The 19,250-nt window shown below is 47.5% G+C and overlaps 1 protein-coding gene across 2 annotated transcripts; it reads right to left on the reverse strand.

Annotated features, from left to right (window-relative positions):
• Positions 1 to 386: 386 nt before the first annotated feature.
• LOC104537382 (casein kinase II subunit alpha) lies at positions 387 to 9,311 on the reverse strand. 2 transcript variants are annotated; one of them, XM_010180240.1, is made up of 12 exons: positions 9,104 to 9,311; positions 8,000 to 8,111; positions 7,039 to 7,140; positions 6,576 to 6,626; positions 5,741 to 5,800; positions 5,282 to 5,365; positions 4,793 to 4,903; positions 3,880 to 3,981; positions 3,199 to 3,299; positions 2,388 to 2,536; positions 1,115 to 1,201; positions 387 to 706 (listed from the first exon to the last, which is right to left on the reverse strand). In XM_010180240.1, the coding sequence occupies exons 1-12, from the start codon at positions 9,202 to 9,204 to the stop codon at positions 591 to 593; spliced, it is 1,176 nt and encodes a 391-aa protein (XP_010178542.1). In that variant the 5' UTR covers positions 9,205 to 9,311; the 3' UTR covers positions 387 to 590. The 2 variants fall into 2 exon arrangements, with proteins under 2 accessions (XP_010178542.1, XP_010178541.1); XM_010180239.1 differs by having other exon boundaries at positions 1,082 to 1,201; positions 9,104 to 9,306.
• Between the last annotated feature and the right edge of the window lie 9,939 nt (positions 9,312 to 19,250).

Here is a 19,250-nt window from a genome sequence, read left to right on the forward strand (position 1 = left end):
GCTGGAGCTGTCTCCTCAGCGCACCCCGGCTGAGTCATGTGCAGGACGTGGGGTTTATGGGAGTGGTATTTTAAGAATTCCCTCCCCTGCCTCACGAAGACTTGGTTTGGTAGTCTCTGGAGAACAGCACAATCCCCCGAGGTGTGGGCTCGTGGAGGAGGAATGGTGGGAACAATGGAGAGAAGAGATTTCCAGCAGGATGCAATAGCTTGGAAATGCTGTTGATTCATCTTTGTTCTTAAATGAAGAGTACTTTTTTTTTTTTAAGGGGTGGGGTAGGGGCAAAAAAAAACCAAACAACTGTCCGAGAAATATTCCATCTGTAGGTATTTTCAGGGAATCCCCTGAGTTACGAAAAGTTCAAGTAAAAAAAGAAAAAAAAAAAATCAGCCTATAATAATTTTGTATATAATGACTGAACTACTATAAATCCACAAGCAACAGTTCAGACACGGTGCCTCCAAAAGCGGTCGTCCCCTCCCTTCCCCTGCCAGGCACGAGCTGCGTCCTGAGGAGAGGCGGAGGGGGGAGAAAAAACCAACCTCTTCCCCACCTGACCCAGCCCAGGCAGCAGGAGACGGAGCCCGTCACTACTGCTGAGCGCCTGCCGCCGCTGGAACCGGCATCCCCAGGGTGGTGGTGGCAGAGATGACGGGCGAGCCTGCTAGAGGTCCAAGGGGTGAAGGTGTTGGCACTGAGGAGATCCCTGGAAGAGAGAGGGGTAAGCAGGGGTTAGAGTGGAACCAGGGCTCGAAATGAAGCGGCGGCTTTTTTTTTTTGCTGCTTTGTTCCATCTTTTGAGCTGCCAAAAGAAGCTGAGATTAAAGAGCCATTATGGTTCTCTGCAGCCTCTGAGAAGAGCTCAGGTTTGTACACACACGAGCGTCACGTGTGTGGCAGGATCACCGTCCTTCAAACCGCTGCCAAAAACCCCAACCGCAGAGCGCTGCTTAAAACGGGACCAGAAAAACACGACAGGCTGCGGCGAGGCCGTATCTCTCGTGCTCTCCCACCCACTTCTTGATAGCCCTCCTCGTCATCGCTCCCAGGAGGTGACCTCACGCCCCACCTGCATCCTCACCCTCCTGGGTAAACGCTTTAAGATGCCACTGACCTGACATCATACTCGCACTGCTGACAGGAGTGCTGCCCCCCGGCATGTTGGACGAGCCCATCCGAGCCTGGTCTTTCACGATGGGATCTAGGAAGAGCACATCACCCTTAGACGCCGCGCTGGAGACAGCGGCCGAAGCACACCCATCGCCCACAGCCTGGTCCTGGCAAGCTACGTCACATAACGTCAGCCATCATCTGCCTGCTGCAGGAATTTCCACCAGTTCCAGTGGGAAGAGCTCAAGAAGGTACCAAGATTATCAGTGAAAAGTCACCTAAATGATGCGCTTTGGAGCTCAGCAGCACTGCTGGGCACCAAAGGCTGAAGGAAACGAAGGTGAAGTTGATCTCCTTCCCATGCCAAGCAACTGCATGAAGCCAAACCCAGAAAATGGGTGTAGCAAGCAGGAAAACGATCACTAATTACAATCACACACCCCACAGTAGCCTGTGAGCTGTAACGAGTGTTGTTGGAGCTCTGCAAGACATCCCCAGTTCACTCATTAACTCCATTTTCAGCAGCGGGTAAATAACAGGGCCATCCCCTTCCTGCCTCCCAAACCCACTGCATCAGACGAGGGAATTTCAAATTCTGCCCTGATGCTGAGCAGTACAAGTGCTCTCTCTGCTTGGACACCAGTTAGCTCAGCTGTTTGTCCAACCCTCGCATTCCAAGCTTTCTGCTTCACTAATGCCCAAACTTGCCAAACATTTCAAGTGAACGTTTGCCACAGGCATGACAGATCTATACTGGTGGGTAATTACACAAGTCTGTGCGGCAGCCAGAAAGAAAAAAAAGAGCAAATGTGCTCATACTTTGCGTTGCCGTAGCTGTTTCAAAAATGTAAATATCAAATTTGTGAAAAACAGAGCGGTTAAAAACATTTACTAGTCAGGGTTACATCTTTGCTTGCAAAACCAAGCCCTGAACACACCACTCATGAAGGTACACATTGTGTAACAAAAGGAATTTAAAAGGGCCCATTTCTCAAGCAACCAGAGTTATCTGCTTCTATCAAAACCCGGGAGCCTGCGTACCCAGACACCTGCTGAAATTAGCACAGGTTTAGCACCAAAGCCTCCTCGATGCAGCAGCCTGACACGGGCAGATAACGCTTCATTTCCTCACTGGTGTAGGTGGCAGTGCCCTACTTTACCCACCACTCTGCAATTATTTCCAAAGACCGGGCTTATTATGCTGCTGTTCTTAGCTCCTGGAGCAGAGATTTCCCAGAGGCAGAGGCAGATCTCTCCGGACAGCAGCCGATACTCACAGAAATAGGGGTGTTCCATGGCTTCTCTCGCTGTAAGTCGTGACTGGTGATCGTATCGCAACAGCTTGTCTAGGAAATCCAGAGCTTCTGGACTCACCAGATGTTGGTTCTCGCTGTGAACAAAGCGCTCCCATCGCTTACGGGAGTGTCTGGAGGAGAAAAAAAGACCCCCAGATCAGGCCAGGCAGAGGGCATTCAATGCCAAACTTTGTGTTTTTAAGAGCAAGAACCCTGACAGACGTCTCTGTCTCCGAGCAGGGCCGCAGCTCAGTGCACAGTGGCAGTACACTGCGTCTCCACGTGGCGGCACAGCCACCACAGCCCTGGACACCGCGAGGGCTCGTGTACAGAGCACGTTTACAGGCCTCAGATCCCAGCTCCTGCTCTTCCCCGATGCCCTCAACACCAATTTCTTATAGTTTTGCCATTTTTGTGTCACACAAAACAACTCCACGAAGGAAAAAATATAAGTAAATGCCATCTTAAAGCAATACCTGATTGGTACCATTGGTTTTTATTTTTTCCACTGTAATACTGGAGAGAGCACTTGCCCTTCATGCTCTATGCTCCAGCAGTTCACTTATTGCCTAGCTGACATTTCAAAAGAACCTTTCCTCAAGTCCATTTGCAGATAAAGGACCATGGGAAGCACTGGGAAAAGGGATCAAGGGCACGAAGTGACACTTCTCAAGGATCTTGGCTCTGATTTCTCCCATAAGCACAATTTTTTGTTTACTTCAAGCTCTGTTGACAACGCAGTTGCTGTCCAGTTCTACCAAGAGCTTCTGAGCTACTCCAGGCCTTGGCTCACCTGCCCAAGATGTCATTGAAACGTGGATCCAGTTCAATGTTGTATTTGTCAATGTAATCGTAGAGATCTTCTGTTCCCAGCACCTTGGCTATCCTCACCAGCTGGGAACAGAGAGAAAAAGAAGTCAGTTCTGCAATGGTACAATAACGCCAGGGTCAGTGTGAAGATACAGCAGCACATTCCCCTGGGAGCTTGAACCTGTGAACCAGCAGCCACAGGGTCTTCTCCTGGCTCTGACTTCCCTGACCATATTGCACTTCAGATGCAGAGCACAGCGTCAAAGGTTTAAGTATAAAGATCTTGGTCTAAAGGCAACACATCAAAGATTTCAGAGTCTATGTAAACCTGTACCAAATTCACAGTTTCTGTACAGAAGGGAGGGAGGGTGGACAGTGGCAGGGGCTCTGCACAGAACATAACCTCAGGAGTAGCTGATCTACGTACCAGAATTAATAAAACTACCATTACACCTACTGAGCTCAAATCCAAAGCACTATAAATCTATTTCTACTTGAAAAGTTAGGTAATCTTGCACGCTTGAGAAAAGGAACGTGGCTTCAAGCTGAGCAGAGAAGCCATTAGAGAAATGCTTAAACTCTTCCTCAGATCCCTCAATATTTATATAAGCAGGAATCCCTCACGGTGCTAAGAGAACAGCGATGGGACGTGACCAGCTCTCACCTGATCATAGTTGTCGTGGCCATGGAAAAACGGCTCCTTTCGGAATATCATACTAGCCAACATGCAACCCAAGCTCCACATATCCAGACTGTAATCATACATCTGCACAAAACCAGAAGGACAAATCAATTTCTAATTAGTTAAGCAAAACAGGCTCCCAAAACTAACAGGCTCCCCCTCCCTCCAGTGACACAAACGCGGCCACATCACGCTGGGAACAGACTGAAATATCTTCATGCACCTTCATCTCCAGATCAGCGTTCAGCTCGGTGCTCCAGTTCCTCAAACTGGGATACAGCAACTAGCAGAGCAGCCAGTATCTTATTTCCATCCTTGTCCATAAAGATATTAAAGAGCTTTTTCTGTTTTCGCTGCAGAACTCAGGATTGTGAACCATGAGAAAGACGGGCTGAGAAGGGAAGCACCACAAGCAACAGGAGCGGACTCCACAGGGTGCATGGGCAGGTGAGGAAGCGCCTTCACTCAGAGCTGGCGTGATCTGACAGTCACCAGTACCACTGCTATTTCCAGCCCACAGCATTTCCATAATGCAAACTGCCAGCAGATAGGGGATGTTTTTAGAGCTTAATTTAGAAGATCATGCAGTCCTCGCTATTCCCACAAGGGCTTTGTTTCAGCCCTGTACCTTACTGCTAAAGCAGCCTTGCTAAAAAAATATTCAGCATTTGTATTCCAAGATCCATGATGACAGCTCTGCAGCTCTCGCTCAGGTCCTGAGACTACTCATTAGTTCTTTAATTCAGGGGCTTTATAGCCACTGCTTTCTGTGATCCATTTTAAAACAGACCGTCTTTAGCTTCAGGTCTCTTGATATCTGAATTTCTGGTTTGCTACCCTGAAATAGCACAGACTTTGCATATAAAAGTCAGTGATAAATCCTGGTATTTCTTACCTGATAATCTACAAGGAGTTCAGGTCCTTTGAAGTATCTGGAAGCCACTCTGACATTGTACTCTTGGCCGGGGTGATAGAACTCAGCCAAACCCCAGTCTATTAGTCTAAGCTAGAAATGGCAGAAAACAAAGACAAAAAGGCTCACTGGCTGAACCACGGACAGGTCAGTTTAGTTTGAAGCTTCATCTGCAAGACTTCTACTTCCAATTAATTTGACGTTGATCAGAGTGTCTCCTTAGATGTTCTCCCCACACCCATATCACCAACCGGTCTAAATAAAACACCTCTCTTCCCAACCCTGTTTCTGGGTTACACGTAACCCATAAAAACTGAAGAAAAGCAGCGTACAGAATTTCATGTTACATTTCTCCACGTGATGGAAGCACAGCCTTCCTTGAACATGCTAATAGCACTACACAGGAGTACCCAAAACAGATCCCAATTTGCCAAGAGAACAGCAGGGCCCCAGCCTGCCCCACGCTATTACCTTTCTGTGCTCGTGGTCAATCATGACGTTGTGAGGTTTGACATCTCTGTGCATGATTCCCATGCTATGGCAGTAATCTAGAGCCTGTAAGTGACACAGGAACAGATGCTGCAGTCACAAGAACCTTCCAAGTTCAATCATTTCCAGATTGACATAAACCCAGCCACTAACAGCTTACAATTTTCTGTTTTCAGAGGCTTCACACACTTCTGATTTAGGATCATAAGTTATCTCAGTGTACCCAAAGGTTCTGCTATCCAAAATAAGCAAAGGACTCGAATTTGTTGCAGAAACAAAGCTGAACAACTGATACTGACTTGATGTGTATTTGTCTATCCAATTCTTCCATCAGCTTTCTCTCCTCTTCCCCCCTATTAGTGACACAATAACCATCTCTATCGGATTGGCTGAGTGCAAAGCCTGGAAATAAACTGACAAAGCAGCAAAACACCAACTCACCTTCAAAATCTCATACATGTAGAATCGGATATCGTAATCTGTTAATGTCTGGTATAATTGCTGTGGGACACAAACACATCGAATCAGTGGTCAACACCCAAGAAAAACATCACACCCCCACCAACCTGGAGCAACCCAGCCCCGTCCTCTGCCGTTGTGGTTCTCCAAACCCATTTGAATGGACAAAGTTCCCCAAGTGACTCTGAGCTGTCTGTTCCTCTCTCCTCACAAATCACGTACGTAGTTTACTCCCAGCTCTGCTCACAGGACGTTCTGGGTCATCACTGACTCCCTCAGGCTGCAGACACCACCAGCAGAATAAATTACCCCTGCAGACAGGGTCTCAAACAGACCGAGGGTGCTCTGCAACACGAAGCAGCTATTCCAGATGGCACTGCACAGCCATTGTTCTCCCGAGGTGGGTCAGTAGGAGAGGGGACAAAGAGACACCGAAATCCCCTTTCCCAGAAGCATGGAAAGCCACAGAAACAGCTGTCCACGTTTAAAGTGCTTCTAACCAAAAGTTATACGCTGAACATGAAAGCAAAGCGTTTCTACAAGACAGGCACTGATGGTCCACAAGATGAACTTGCTCTGAAGGTTACAAAACCATTTGGAATCTGGCTTCTCATCTTGTAACTGCTGTGGCAAAATGATACTAAAGGCCTAGTTACCAACCTCTTCCCCAAGTGTATTTACCTTTAAAGACAGTTACTATGTTGGAAGGAAATTATTAAATAACCTGCCTGCCCCCTGCGCACTTGCCTTTCCTCAGAAAAGCGTTACGAGCGGCTCTCAAAGGTTAAACATTAGAAGCTCACATCCCACACTGTACCTTAAAGTCTGTGTTGTTTACATGTTCAAAAACCAAAGCGGGTGTCCGAGACTAAAACAAGAGAGAAAAGCATTCAGCCATGTTAAATCGAGTTATGATGTTTCATTTAGGATAATTAAACCGTTTTTACTCCTCAAACTGCTGAAGGCCCCTCTGCCTCAGACACGCTGCGATTTCCCCCCAGAGCAGAGGCAAAGCCTGCGGCCCTGGCAGCGCTGTTTGTAGATGAATTAACTTGTCTCAGTTCACTGGTGTCTCACCCATACAGAGCGAGGGGCCGAAGGGACCTCTGGGGGAAGGGCCCTCTGTGAGAAGTTAATCAGATTAAGAGCTGATCTGATTAAGCAATTCAAAAGCAGGATTTAAGAGCAGGGGAAAACAAAATGCTAAATCAGAGCTGGAGTCAAACGCAGCAACTTCACCTATAACCCCAGTGTACCCTTTAGGCTCCTTCCATACTCACCACAGGATCTTTTACTATATCTGCAAGAGTGATTATATTGGGACCGCCTCGCAAGTTCTCTAAGATCTTGATTTCACGCTTGATTTTCTTCTTTTTAACAGGCTGAAGAATAAAAACCCAAAGTGTGAGACCAAATATCCGGTAAAGTGAGGCTAACAGGCAGCCTAACATCCAGACAACAGAGAGAGGTGACTGCAAGTCAGCAAAATCAGAGTCATCAGAGCCTCTGCGAGTTCCAACAGCCAGACTGTGTTGTGTGCATCGCTCCAGTAAGGGCTCAAATATCAGCAGCCTCCTTTCTAACCATACAGCCCTGACAGCTACAAACATCAGTTTCACACGAGTGAGGGTTAGGAAGACGGTGTATTGTTTTTTTAAAAGCTGTCTGAACATGATCTGATAGTTCAAAACTTCTTAACCGGTATATGGTAAATGTTTAACCAAGTCCATGAGCTGAGGGCCACTAAATGAAAGCATTTCATCAATCAAGGTGAACTAACTGTGGAGTAACTGGCATCCAGGAGACCCTTACCCAGTCTGGAAGGTTATTACCTACGCAATGGAACATGCAGAGCAGAAATGGAAATGTTAAGGTTAGCAGTCCCTAGATCTAGCAAGTGGCTTTAAGACAACGTCCCATCAGCTCATAGGCCTCTATGCACGGGACGGGCAGGCAGAGGAGGGGAGAATTTTCTTGTCAGCTGCTGTTAGCTCCAAGTTAAAACACGTTGCACATCAGGACTTCTTTAAGAGAGAGGCTCATTCCTTACAGGCAGAGTTTTGACTTCATAACCAAGTGCATGGCTTCTATGAGGAGGCTCAAAACGATGGCCCATTGCACTGAGGCAGGCTTTAAGGATTTCAGGTTTAGAACAGGGAACATCTTAGACCAGATGCTGCACTTCCTGACCTCCTGACCACCTCCAGATAGATTTTATCTTTTGCCCAATCCCCAGCTCACCTTGAGAATTTTAACAACTACTTTTTCATTATTTGTAATGTTGATGGCTTCAAATACTTCACTGTATTTGCCACGGCCTAATTTTCGAACCAGCTGGTAGTCATCTTGATTTCTGTGGAGATAAAAAGTTCAGAGTTCCAAAGCGCTCAGTCACTTCCATCACAACACACAGACCTCTCCCTAACGCTAAATCAGCGCCTCACCTTTCAGCCAAGGCAGATTAATTAATGTTTTACATCTCCTGAACGCGATGATGAAGAATTAGGAGAGAAACAGGGAGTTTCTACTCCCTCAAATCAGATTCAATCCGGATTTATTTCTTCTGCAGTAGGTAACATAAACCCAACTTTGCATTTCGGCATCAGCAACCTTGAGCTATCCCTTCTACATATTTGGAAGCTGCATTTTTCCTTGCATAATATTGTTAAAAATCAAGGAAGAAACCCAAATTTTTAGGAGCAGAGCAGGCACTCAGACTGTGGACACTTCAGACACCAGGAACTGCAACAAAGCTGAGGGCACAACTCAGCCTGGGCCCTGCTACACAAAGGCAGGAGCGCAGAGCTGCGAAGCTGCCATCGCTGCTGTCTGATTCTTGGCCGGTTTAGTCATGAGCTGGATTTAGACACCTCCTTCCTTCAAACAGCAGCAGACGTCGCTTCCAGTCACTCGCAGCTTGCTGAGCAACAAGTCACAGAATAGCACGGACCTATTTCAGTCTGCTCAGTGTCTTCGCTCACCCAAGAGGCAACATCAGAGCCTTTTCGCTTCTCTTCAGCCCCACACCCGGGGCTGGCTGGACTGCTTCACATAAAAGATTTTCTGCCCTCTGTAAGGGCAAGTTTCCTGACTACCTGGCCAAAACTCTTCAAAACAAGCTCTTAAGGGAGCTGCTCAAAGTGTTCTTGCACTGCTGGGGATTTATAACTTTTACAAGAAACACTTTTCCCAAGAAAAGTTGTGATCCTAACATCTGCCACACACACCAGACACCTGCCACGGAGCATGAAAAAGCCTAAAGCACGAGTGGCCCACCTCCCCATACACCACTAAGGAGGATCCTAAAGGGATCAATCCCAGTCCAGGGACACCCCAGAGACTCACCCCCACTCAACGACATGCGACTCGTAGTCCCAGTACTCGCGGGGTCTGTGTGTGTTCACATCCGTGTAAACTCTGGCCCTGCTCGGCACGGGTCCCGACATATCAGACAGGTTGGCAGGCGGAAATGATGAGGTGTCTGAAACCAGAGGCTACCCGAACCGAAAAGCTGCCCAGAGGATAAAGGCCTCGGATTCTTCCAACTGCAGAGAGAAAATAAACCAGAGGTTAAAAATCTCAAGATGCTATAAAAATATTTAAGTTAATCATTAAAAGCAGTTGAGAGGCAAAGGCTGGAGCCCAACCACAGGATCATTTGTCAGAGCTTGAAAACAATTTGTCTGCTCTCCCTCACACAGGACAGGTCCATTCGCCCCGTCAGTAAAAGTGACAACCACCCCGCTTCACGACTTTCAATTTTATATCAAAGTATTGTCCTGCCTAAAATAATGGTGCCTTTGCACCTCCTAAATCTCTCACCACGAGTGAAAGCTGACACGCTGCTAAGCATTTAAATACAACGGGCTTTCAGAATAACTCACAAGGAAGGAAGCTGTACTGGAGCATGAAAGGGTATTGTTTGGTGTGCAGAGACTATACAGTCCTGCCTATAGAAAGGCACTCAATCAGCAGGCAATGCTATAATCTACATGAATATAACGTATTTATTTGCTATGCCGATCCTATCCCTTCACAGAAAACAGGCAACTGCAGGAGGAAGTAATAGCCCCGTTAATCAGAAACACTCAGGAATCTGCTCAGAGCAGTCAGCTTAGGCTATCAGGATACATCACGTCAGGAGAAAATTCCAGAAGCAAAGTCCTGCTCTGCCAGCAGCATCCCATGGTTTATTGGAGGTTATTGGGCACTTCAGTGAGAAGCACTGGTGACAATGACAGTGAAGAACGTGGGGGGACACAGCCCCATGTCCCCCGCTGCGTCACAGAGCTGGACCAGCAGCCAGGTCTGCATTCGGAGGCAGAAATGGTCTCTTGGTGGCGTGGACTGAGCCTCCGCAGGTGGTATGGACCTTGGCAACGGGCGTTATTTCTGACCTACTGACACACAAACGGTGTTGGGGACAGCTCTGGGTAGAGGGGGCTGCAGCCACCCAGCGCCAAGGGTAAACAGGGACACGGCTCTGCTCTGGAGCCAACAGCAGAGGTGGCCGTGGGGCCTCAGCCCCATAGAGGAAGGACGGGGCACTTCAGCCAACGGAGGATGAATATTACTAAAAAGCAGTCTGTTCCTGGACAAAGTGTTAGTCCTCTGACAAGACACTTCCAGATGATCAGGCAGCAATCATCTAAGACCTCAAACCATTGGCGTGGCATGACTCAGACACTCAGGAATTGGATGTATATGCCAAAAGCACACGCAGGCGCTATCAGAGAGTGCAAGTTTACCACTGCACTTTCAGCACAGCGAAATTCATTAGATTTCAAAGTTTCACCACTGTTTTCATTTCCTCTCATGCCACGTGCTTCTGGCAGGGGATGCACTGGCCAATTTCCTCTGCCCAATACTCCTTGTGTGGGAATTAACTGAACCTCTGCGTGTCTAAGATGACTTGGCGATTTTAATTTTGAAGCACAACTCAGTATCGATAAGGAATACGCGGCTGCTCCACCTCATCCAGCTTAGCAGGATCAGCTTCAGCACGGAAAAAAAGAATGAAAAAGACAAAATCAATCCCGTTATCTAAAGATAGCTCAAATTTCACAGGGGATATTTTTTGTCACGTAGCTGCAGCCTGGCACAAGCTGTGTGGCTCCACAGACCGGGCAGAAAGGGTTTTTTGAGGAAATCATCGGCTGTATCTTCTAAGAACGGCACACAATGCCCATTTACTAAGGTAGGGATTATTGTGCGCTGTTCTTTGTACAGGAATAGGAGCGAGCCCGCACAGATCATTTGGTTTTAAAGCAAAGTTACACACATATACAAACATACCCTGCCTGAAAGCTGCCCGCTCTGTTGAAAACTGCTAAGGAATTTGGATATATTTTGCTTTGACTGCCTTTGGAGAGGGATAATTTCGCAGTGGATCCAAGCTCTGTGGTAGAAAGGACTGACACAAATAGGGACAAATAATGGGGACAGGTGTGGTTTAGCTGGCAGTTTGAAGGCAGAAAAGGCAGAGCGTGAGCAGTGGTTACATGACGAGTGTCCTGAGCTTGTATAAAGGAGAAGTTCTATTTCTGCAGCATGCAAACAGAATATATCATTTACTAATTCCTGCATTAATGACTGAAGCATAGAACAATTACTACTGGGAGAGCCTGCTAAAAGTAACCTAGCCAAAGTAGATCCAGTAAGGTCAGTGTAGTCTTAGGCATCTCCAAAGAACACAACGCAGCTCTGAACATTTTCATTTCTCTGGTAGAAGTGCTTAACCAGGAAACATAACCACGAGTTTTTAGGCAACATAACAGTCCCAGAGAGGAAGACAAAGCTGGCAGTCACGGTCTGACACGCGCTGCTCGGTGCAGGGACACAAACCAGCTCTGCTGTTTGGGCACTCGCGGTGCCAGTCCTTGGGAAGACGTCACCCAACACTGCTCCATCAAACCAGCACCACCAAAAGCTGCAGTGCTTGCTTCACCCGCATCGGCCTGCCCTTAAAAATGCCATTTCAGTATTAGCTAACTGGTAATGAGCTAATTTCTTACACCGCATCCTTATCAAGAGCACCCCACAGGACCCTGCTCATCCTGCCTTCGGAAAAGAAATAAATCACAAGAAGACAGGCAAATACAACATCGCATGTATTTGCTGATAATTACTTCCCGGGAGTGCCAAGAGCCCCACACAAAACCAGCTGTGCTACCACCACACAGGAGTTTTTAAACTGGGAGGTCTATTAATTAGAAGAGATCAGTTCGTAAAAGTTTGAATTATTCTAAGGGCAGCCCATTGTCTGAGCAGCTTGGGGAGCTGGATTTTTTTAGTGCCTGAAGTTCAAGCAAATGGCAAAAAGCTTCCCAACGTTTACTTCGAATTTGATTTTTTTCAAACGTTTTAATTTAAGCCACTGTTACGAACCGTCTCCTTTTCAAAAGGGATTTTACCACCCTTACAACGTGCCCCAATCCCAGTGACAAACCCGCTCCCATGGAGGATGCGGTTTCTTGAAGCACCCGTACTCACAGCATCCATCCCCAATTAATATGGGAATTTCCTACACCCTCTGTCCTTGCAGATGCATCCACTTACAACAAGTAGCAACAAAACACAGCTAAGAAACCCATGCAAATTACTTTGAGAAGCACCTATTTAGCCTTTAGGAAAATTCACCTTGTTTTTTAGGCAAGAATAGCTGAGATGTCTGAATTTCTTTTTTTCCCTCTCTCCTTTTAAATGGAAATCTTTTTGGCACAGAGCTTCTCTCAAGCACACGGTTACTCAGAACCCTAAACCCAAGAAGCTGCACCACTACGACGCAGTGCACAGGGCTCCCAGGGAGCCAAGAGCTTCCCAGAAGGAAGGTTTCTGAGGAATCTGAAAGCGCTCTCCAAGCCATGACCTTTGGGGATGAGGTTTGGAGTATAAATAATGCACCCAAGAGCACGAGCACCGCTTGACACCGCCTCCCTGGGGACTGCTACATGCAGCCGGAGCGGTGCACTGCTGGGTAGCTCCAAGTTCATCCACAGAGGAGGGTGAACCCAGTGAACGATGCTCAACACCACGTAAACACCATCATTACCAATGACCCACCTGAACTCGGGTTCAGACAGCAGAGAGCAGCAAGGAGTAACATAGGCCTCCAATTGCACCAAGGCAAACCCAAAGAGCCAAGAAAAATCACTTTCTCAATTCCAGATGCAGGCCAGACAATGCCGATGAGGAAGCGATGCTGGTCAAACAGGTCTGGAGCCTTTCCTCTCACTTGTACTTTCCCCACGTAAGCTCCTTACCCGCCGTGCCTGCGACAGACCAAGGCTGTAAGCGGGCTGGGACACACAGCAGCCGCTTCATTCTGCCCCAGGAAAAGCTTGAGGAGAGCAGAGTTACAGTGAGGGGTCTGGAATCCAACGGTTGTTCTTGCTTTTACCCACAACGGCAAGCGAGACCTTACCTTTCATAGCAAACGGTTCAAACCCGACCCCCGACATCACGAGTGGATAACGTGCTTCATTAGCGAGAGGAGGCATTACAGCTATCAGATAAAACTGATGACGATTTCCTTCATTTATCCCTTGCCTGTCAGCCTCCCAGGGAAGGAGCACTCCCTTCTTCAGAGTCTGGAGAACACGTGGTACTGGATGGACACCACTGAAACTCAAGAGATTGAGACGTGCTTAAAGACTACACTATGGCCTGCTGGCAGCCAGCATTCAGCAAAACCCAGCCTGCCTTCAAAAGAAGGAATAATAGTAACCAACTTTATAAAAAAACATGTTCTACATCACAAAATAAATCCGATTTGTGTATTTTTGTGATGCTGGAACTGCAGCAATACGAGCATGGAGCAGATGACCTCCAGAAGTCCCTTGCAACCTATATTTTCCTATGATATTATAGCTGAAATAGAAACAAGCCTGGATTAACCAGATTGACATTTCACATCCTTTCCTGAAGACCATTTACCTACTAAAGGGACATCAATAGAAAGGCGGATGTTAAAACCTAATTGAGTTTCAAAAAGCTTAGGTTTGGAAGCAAACTTGGTATATTTTTTGGAACAGCACAGTCTGCTCTAACTACATTTCTCTGTCAAAATTCTTTTCCAGATTTCTTTTAAATAGCTGCTTGTGTCCAGCTGGGGAGAAATATCAAATCATGATATACAACAACCTCAACATTCTCTTCCTTCATCAGCTTCACCGATTCCTCCCCTGAATTCCTTGCGGTTCCTGCCAATGAAGAAGTCATCCCTTGAAACAGGGATCAGGATCTACACGGAACAGATATCACGGGACTGACCACAAAAAGCTTTTCCTGTAACTCCATTTTTTACAGTAACTTTTAGAGTCTCGAGGAAAACCGAACTCTGCCACTTCACAGGCGTGGAAAGCAGCGTCTGTCACGCCTGGCGCTCTCCAGGCCGCCCTGGCAGTACCGCAGGTGTCCACATGCTCTCCTAGCACAAGTTCTGCCACCGTTAAATCTTCTTTTTTGTTCAGACCTGTAACAGTTGAGCTTGATCAGAGCTTCCACAGACCCTCTATGTGTAAACAGCACCTCAGCCTGGTCAGACACCCATGCTCTGCAAAACCCCCTCACTCCTAAGGGGTTTTATACATAACATTCAACTTGGAAAGCTCTTCTCTTCCCACTTCTCCTCAAAATCACAGACTCTTCCTCTTCTTCCCTTTACCACACCTGCCACCATTCCAGAGATTGCAGCAGACATCCCTACTGCCAGCACACAACATTCCCAACACAATCCAGAGCTGCTACAAACGCCACCAGGAATGGCCAAACCAACCTGAGAGCACACACACCAAACCAGAACCACTGACGATGCTCTTCTGCTGCCATCTCGGTTCAGGCAGAGCAGGGAGCGCAGGAAAGGCGCTGGGGTTTTCTGGATGCGCATCTCTTTGGGTCTCACCATGCCAAAGGAAAAGCACTGGCAAGGACGTCAGTGTGCAGTGATTCTCTTCCAAGAGCATTACTAAGCCCAAAGCTCCTCCAGCTGGAGCTCTGGGCAGCATTTTCCAAGAAATCAATTACCAAAACGACCATTTCTGACAACACCCGGGAACTCCTCCTGAAGACTCGGGAAGGGCAAGGTTTCAGCACCACCACAGGCTCCGCACAGCTGACATCGGGTCAATGGCAGCGTCCTCTGGAAAGTTCTACCTTCCTAATTACTGCTAAGTGACACACTTGTTTTCCTCATTAATTAGTACGCACAGAGAGCTGACAGGCCAATTGTTCAGCTGATTTAACTCCTATGGTTCATGTAGAGAGAAATTTAGACAGAACCCAGCTGTACCTCCTATCTGTAAGAGTTATATGTTTTTAATCGATCTGATCATGCAGTTCCTAGAGGTAGGAACAGTTCCCGGAGCAAAGGATAAAGCAGTGTACATTGCACGTAACTATTTCTTCAGGAAATCCCTGCGATCAGCTGTTCCCATCGAGCAGGCAATGCTCTGCAAACCATCTTCACGGTTCAGCTGGCATCCAGAAGGCTCAGCGAGAGACACCCGGTGCAAACCCCTGCCAGAAAGTAGGAGTTCTAACATAATTCTCTAAAAATTCATCATTATTCACACAAGATGAACCCAGCTACAACCGTTCCAAAAAAAAAAAATCAAATGGAAAAACCCAGCTCTTAAACTCCAGAAATCAGTATCTATTATGCACTGACTACCCTACCACAACACACCCCATGCTGGGTGTACACAGCTACAGGCGGCTCTCCCAGACACTGCAGGTGATGGAAACGTGTTCCAGAGATCAACTGAAGCCCGGTGACCACAGCATTCATCACTCAGTGTAACCCAGCAGAGATTTGATGCTGAAGACACCCCAAAAACCCCTCACCACTGTCAGCCAGGTACGAGGACAAATTTGTCCATCTCCACACTCGCAATCACCCACTAAAGCCACTTCAGCCACGGCTTAGGACAAGTACGTATTTCTACGCCTGGTGAGATGCATGTGTTGGACACGTGCCTGGATGCCATACGTTCTAAGCTACCAAAACCTGTAACTCTTCATTTGTAAGCTGAGTTGAAGTTAATTTGGATGCAGTACAACTTCCTCAGCGAGTGAAAGCCCTGCTTTTCCTTCTGGGGTTCAATCAAAGCACTGCTCGATCCGCAGGAGGCAAGGCCAGAGTTTAAAAGAGAGAGAAAACTCAGCAACAAAGCCGGTGAGGAAGGAAGATTCCAGGAGCTCTTGCTTTTTCTACACCAGAAATTAATTTGTTGTGCACGTCCGTGCTCATCCGTTTTCAGAACACTAAAAATAAAGATTTACTGACAACTCGCGCACCCACGTGCAAAAACGTGCTGAGAAACTGCCTTCTCCGAGGGCTTTGGCCAGAGCACGGGGGAGGCCCCATTTCACCTCCCTGGATGCTCAGGAGGGCTTGGGGGGGCACTTTTTCCCATGACAAGACCTCTCCCACCCCGTGGAGCAAGTTCTGGCACATAATTCCGTGGTAAAGCTGCAGAACACACTGGACCCTCCCTACGCTTTGCGTACTTCAAAAACGGACTACTTCATCCTCTGGTTGTTCAGAAGGTGCAAGGGAAGAGGCCGATTTCTCTGCAAAAATGGACAGAGTAACTTCACTTTTCTAGAATATTAACGCTAAAGACAACTATCCAGCTGACAAATTCTACCTTGACCCAACATCATTTTCCACTTCCATCTAGCGCACAGTTTATTCGCCATTCACTTCAAGTAAACTGCCATTAGACTGAGCAGCTGGACACTCTGCTTTAGAAAGCGCCTCCCTGCAAATGGTAACATTCCTTAAAAATCTGAAATAAGGAGGAGATAGCCTAACTCTCAGAAAGAAACTCTGTGGAAATTTAAAATTGTGGAAATTGGAACCTTCCATGTATGAGCCTGTGCTGGTATTGCCTCGAGCCCACAAAGAGCTCCAAGCTCTCCCTTCTGCTCTTCAACTTCCCAAAGCAGCAGCATGAGATGGATAATAAAATCATTTCTTTGAATAAAACTGTCCAGAACAGCCTGGACAAAGCAGCAGGTAAGGCTCACGTCAGGCTCACGTTGCTGCTCCTCTGCTGAACAGAAGGTATCTGTGAACTACTGATCCCACGACCGCTGCAATAATCCCATTCCTTATCAACCTTTCCTACCCCGATAGCTTTGGCACCAAAACCAGCTTGTAAAACCACTCTGCTTTCAGCAACAGCACTAACACCACTTCAGCAGGCCGCAGTCTCCTCTTCAAAGGGTTTGTCTAGGTCCAGAGGAGAACTCCTTCTCTCCAGTTACGTTCTGTAAATTCCAGGAAAGTCAGCTCTTGGAAGCCCCTGGAAGGAGATATCCAAGCTCAGAAAAATTATCCAAGAGTTGTCTTGAGATCAAAGCCAGACAGTGTTTGTAGCCAGAGTCACAGCAGCCCTCTTTGATCTTAAAATCTGGGGGGTTTATTCAATCCAGACCCTTCCGGGACAATAAAACCTAAGATGGCATCAATCTCGCCCAGGCAGTTTCTAGACAGACACCTAAATGTAAGCAATTCAATAACGGAGGAACAGTGGAGGTGACGGGGCTGGTAACCCAGAAATAAATCCTTGCCTCTTCAGAAATGTGAAGTGAAATTAATCACACCACCACAATGTCACCCATTTGCTTCTCCTGCCTCCCTTCCCCTCATTCCTCAGAGGACGCGAGGAAAGACAAAAACAGAAAATTAGTTCTGTAAAGAGAAAATGCAGAAGAATTCAAGTGGAAGGGGTAAGGACAGCTGCCATTTAATCAAACTGGGAAGAGTTATGCCCCCATCCCTTTCAGCACAGCAGAAACACAGTTTCTGTCCCTACAACTCCAGTCTGTAACCAGCTTTTGTGGTCTTCCCAGGATCCCTCCCACAAACTCACCTCATGTCCATTTACCCAACCTGCACTACCTGAAAATGCCCCACATCTCAAACACTGAGGTCACTCCATGCCTCACCTCCAGGACACTGCATTTTACCAAGTTTGCATCTTCATCCCCACGTTTCAGCAGCTTTTTTTCCAAGCAACCGAGTTCCATCAACTGCCCCTGCACAAAACCAAACTCTGGGTAACGCCACGAAACATCCCACGATCCAATTCGCTCCGAGTTTGCTAGAACCCACCTCCAGTTTCACTGCTCCTCTTCCAAAGGGCCACGTTCCCAACAGAATTCATTTCTCCTCAATCCACAAACCCACAGAACCTGTTCTCAATCTCCCCCATGGAAGTTCCTGTCTTTTCTTCCAGCATCCAACCCTCACCACATTTTTCCATACTCTGTGGCTTATCCTGCCCGCAGCACGTTACTCTCTGCCCATCCAGCTACAGTTGATCCCCTCCTTTGCTACAGCCAAGGCCCCGTTACCTTCCTCAGCCCCATCGCCTTCCTCAGCCCCGTTTCGACTCCTCATGGGCAGCACCCGACCTGGTGAGCTCCCCAGTCCAAACCACAGGACGTGTAGGCTCGACTCTCTGCTAACACCCACACTGGGAACCAGAAGACAGCAAGGTTTCATAAATAAGAAAAACAGTATCACCAGGTAACAGAGAAAGGTAAAATAAATGGAAATGTCTCTCCACTGCTGAGGTGAAGGGAAAGGATCACTGCCTACCACCAGACACCTTCATATTCACACCAAAGCTTCCCACTTTCCCCAAATCCTGCCTGAAGTTTTTCCAGCCACAGTTTCCCCTCTCCTAGCACAGCTTTACCCTTTTCTCCAGCACAGCAACGTGAACAACACATGGGATGAGAGATTTCTCCGCACCCACCTGTGCTACACCCAAAATCTGCGCTGGCAGAGACACCTCCACCACCCAGGCCAGCACAGCGTGAACACCAACTCTGAGCCTGAATATTCTGAGCAACTACTATGTATTTTGGAAAGAGAAAGTATTCAAAGACCAACTAAACCCCTACCTGTCCCCAAGCAGAAATGCTGCTCTCTGGGAGCTTCTCCCTAAAAAGACGGCATTGGCCCCAGCCCCTCTGATGGGCGCTGACCCTCAGACACAGAACGAGCTGCTCATCCCATGGAGCACAGAGCCTGCAGGAGCCAGGTGAGTGCATGTGGAGCACAAAGCCTCCAAAGACACTGGGAGCACCCAGTTTCATAGCCTGGCATCGGTGGGTGGTGCAGGAGCAGCTCTCCAAGACCCCAACCCGGTGGCTGCACAAACCCCATGCCACTGAAAGCCTCTCACAGGTACCAGGGCTCAGCATGGGCACAAAGGACCAGAATTGTGACCACCACAGGCTCGGGATCCATGAATTAAGCTCACAAAAGTGAGCCACATGCCCTCCAGAGTCTTTGCATAGCTTAAACGCTGCTGTCAGCAGAAAATATACCGATGACTGGGTGTTCACAATCCAAACTTTATTGCCTGTGCCCAAAGCCCACAGTAAGAAAGAATAAAGTAACCGGACAAACACTACACACGGGGTTTCACAACCTTATCTGCCCTTCCATTTACAAAGCCTGTTTCACCCACAG

Source organism: Mesitornis unicolor, unplaced genomic scaffold (assembly GCF_000695765.1).
Source record: "Mesitornis unicolor isolate BGI_N332 unplaced genomic scaffold, ASM69576v1 scaffold44112, whole genome shotgun sequence".
Lineage (NCBI taxonomy): Eukaryota > Metazoa > Chordata > Aves > Mesitornithiformes > Mesitornithidae > Mesitornis > Mesitornis unicolor.

Coding starts and splice junctions, on each gene's coding strand:
- LOC104537382 (XM_010180239.1), bottom strand. CDS start 9,204: ATGTCGGGACCCGTGCCGAGCAGGGCCAGAGTTTACACGGATGTGAAC. Junction 2,537..3,198: donor TTCAATGACATCTTGGGCAG/GTGAGCCAAGGC, acceptor TTTCTCCTCCAG/ACACTCCCGTAAGCGATGGG. Junction 707..1,081: donor TAAAGCGTTTACCCAGGAGG/GTGAGGATGCAG, acceptor TCTCTCTTCCAG/GGATCTCCTCAGTGCCAACA.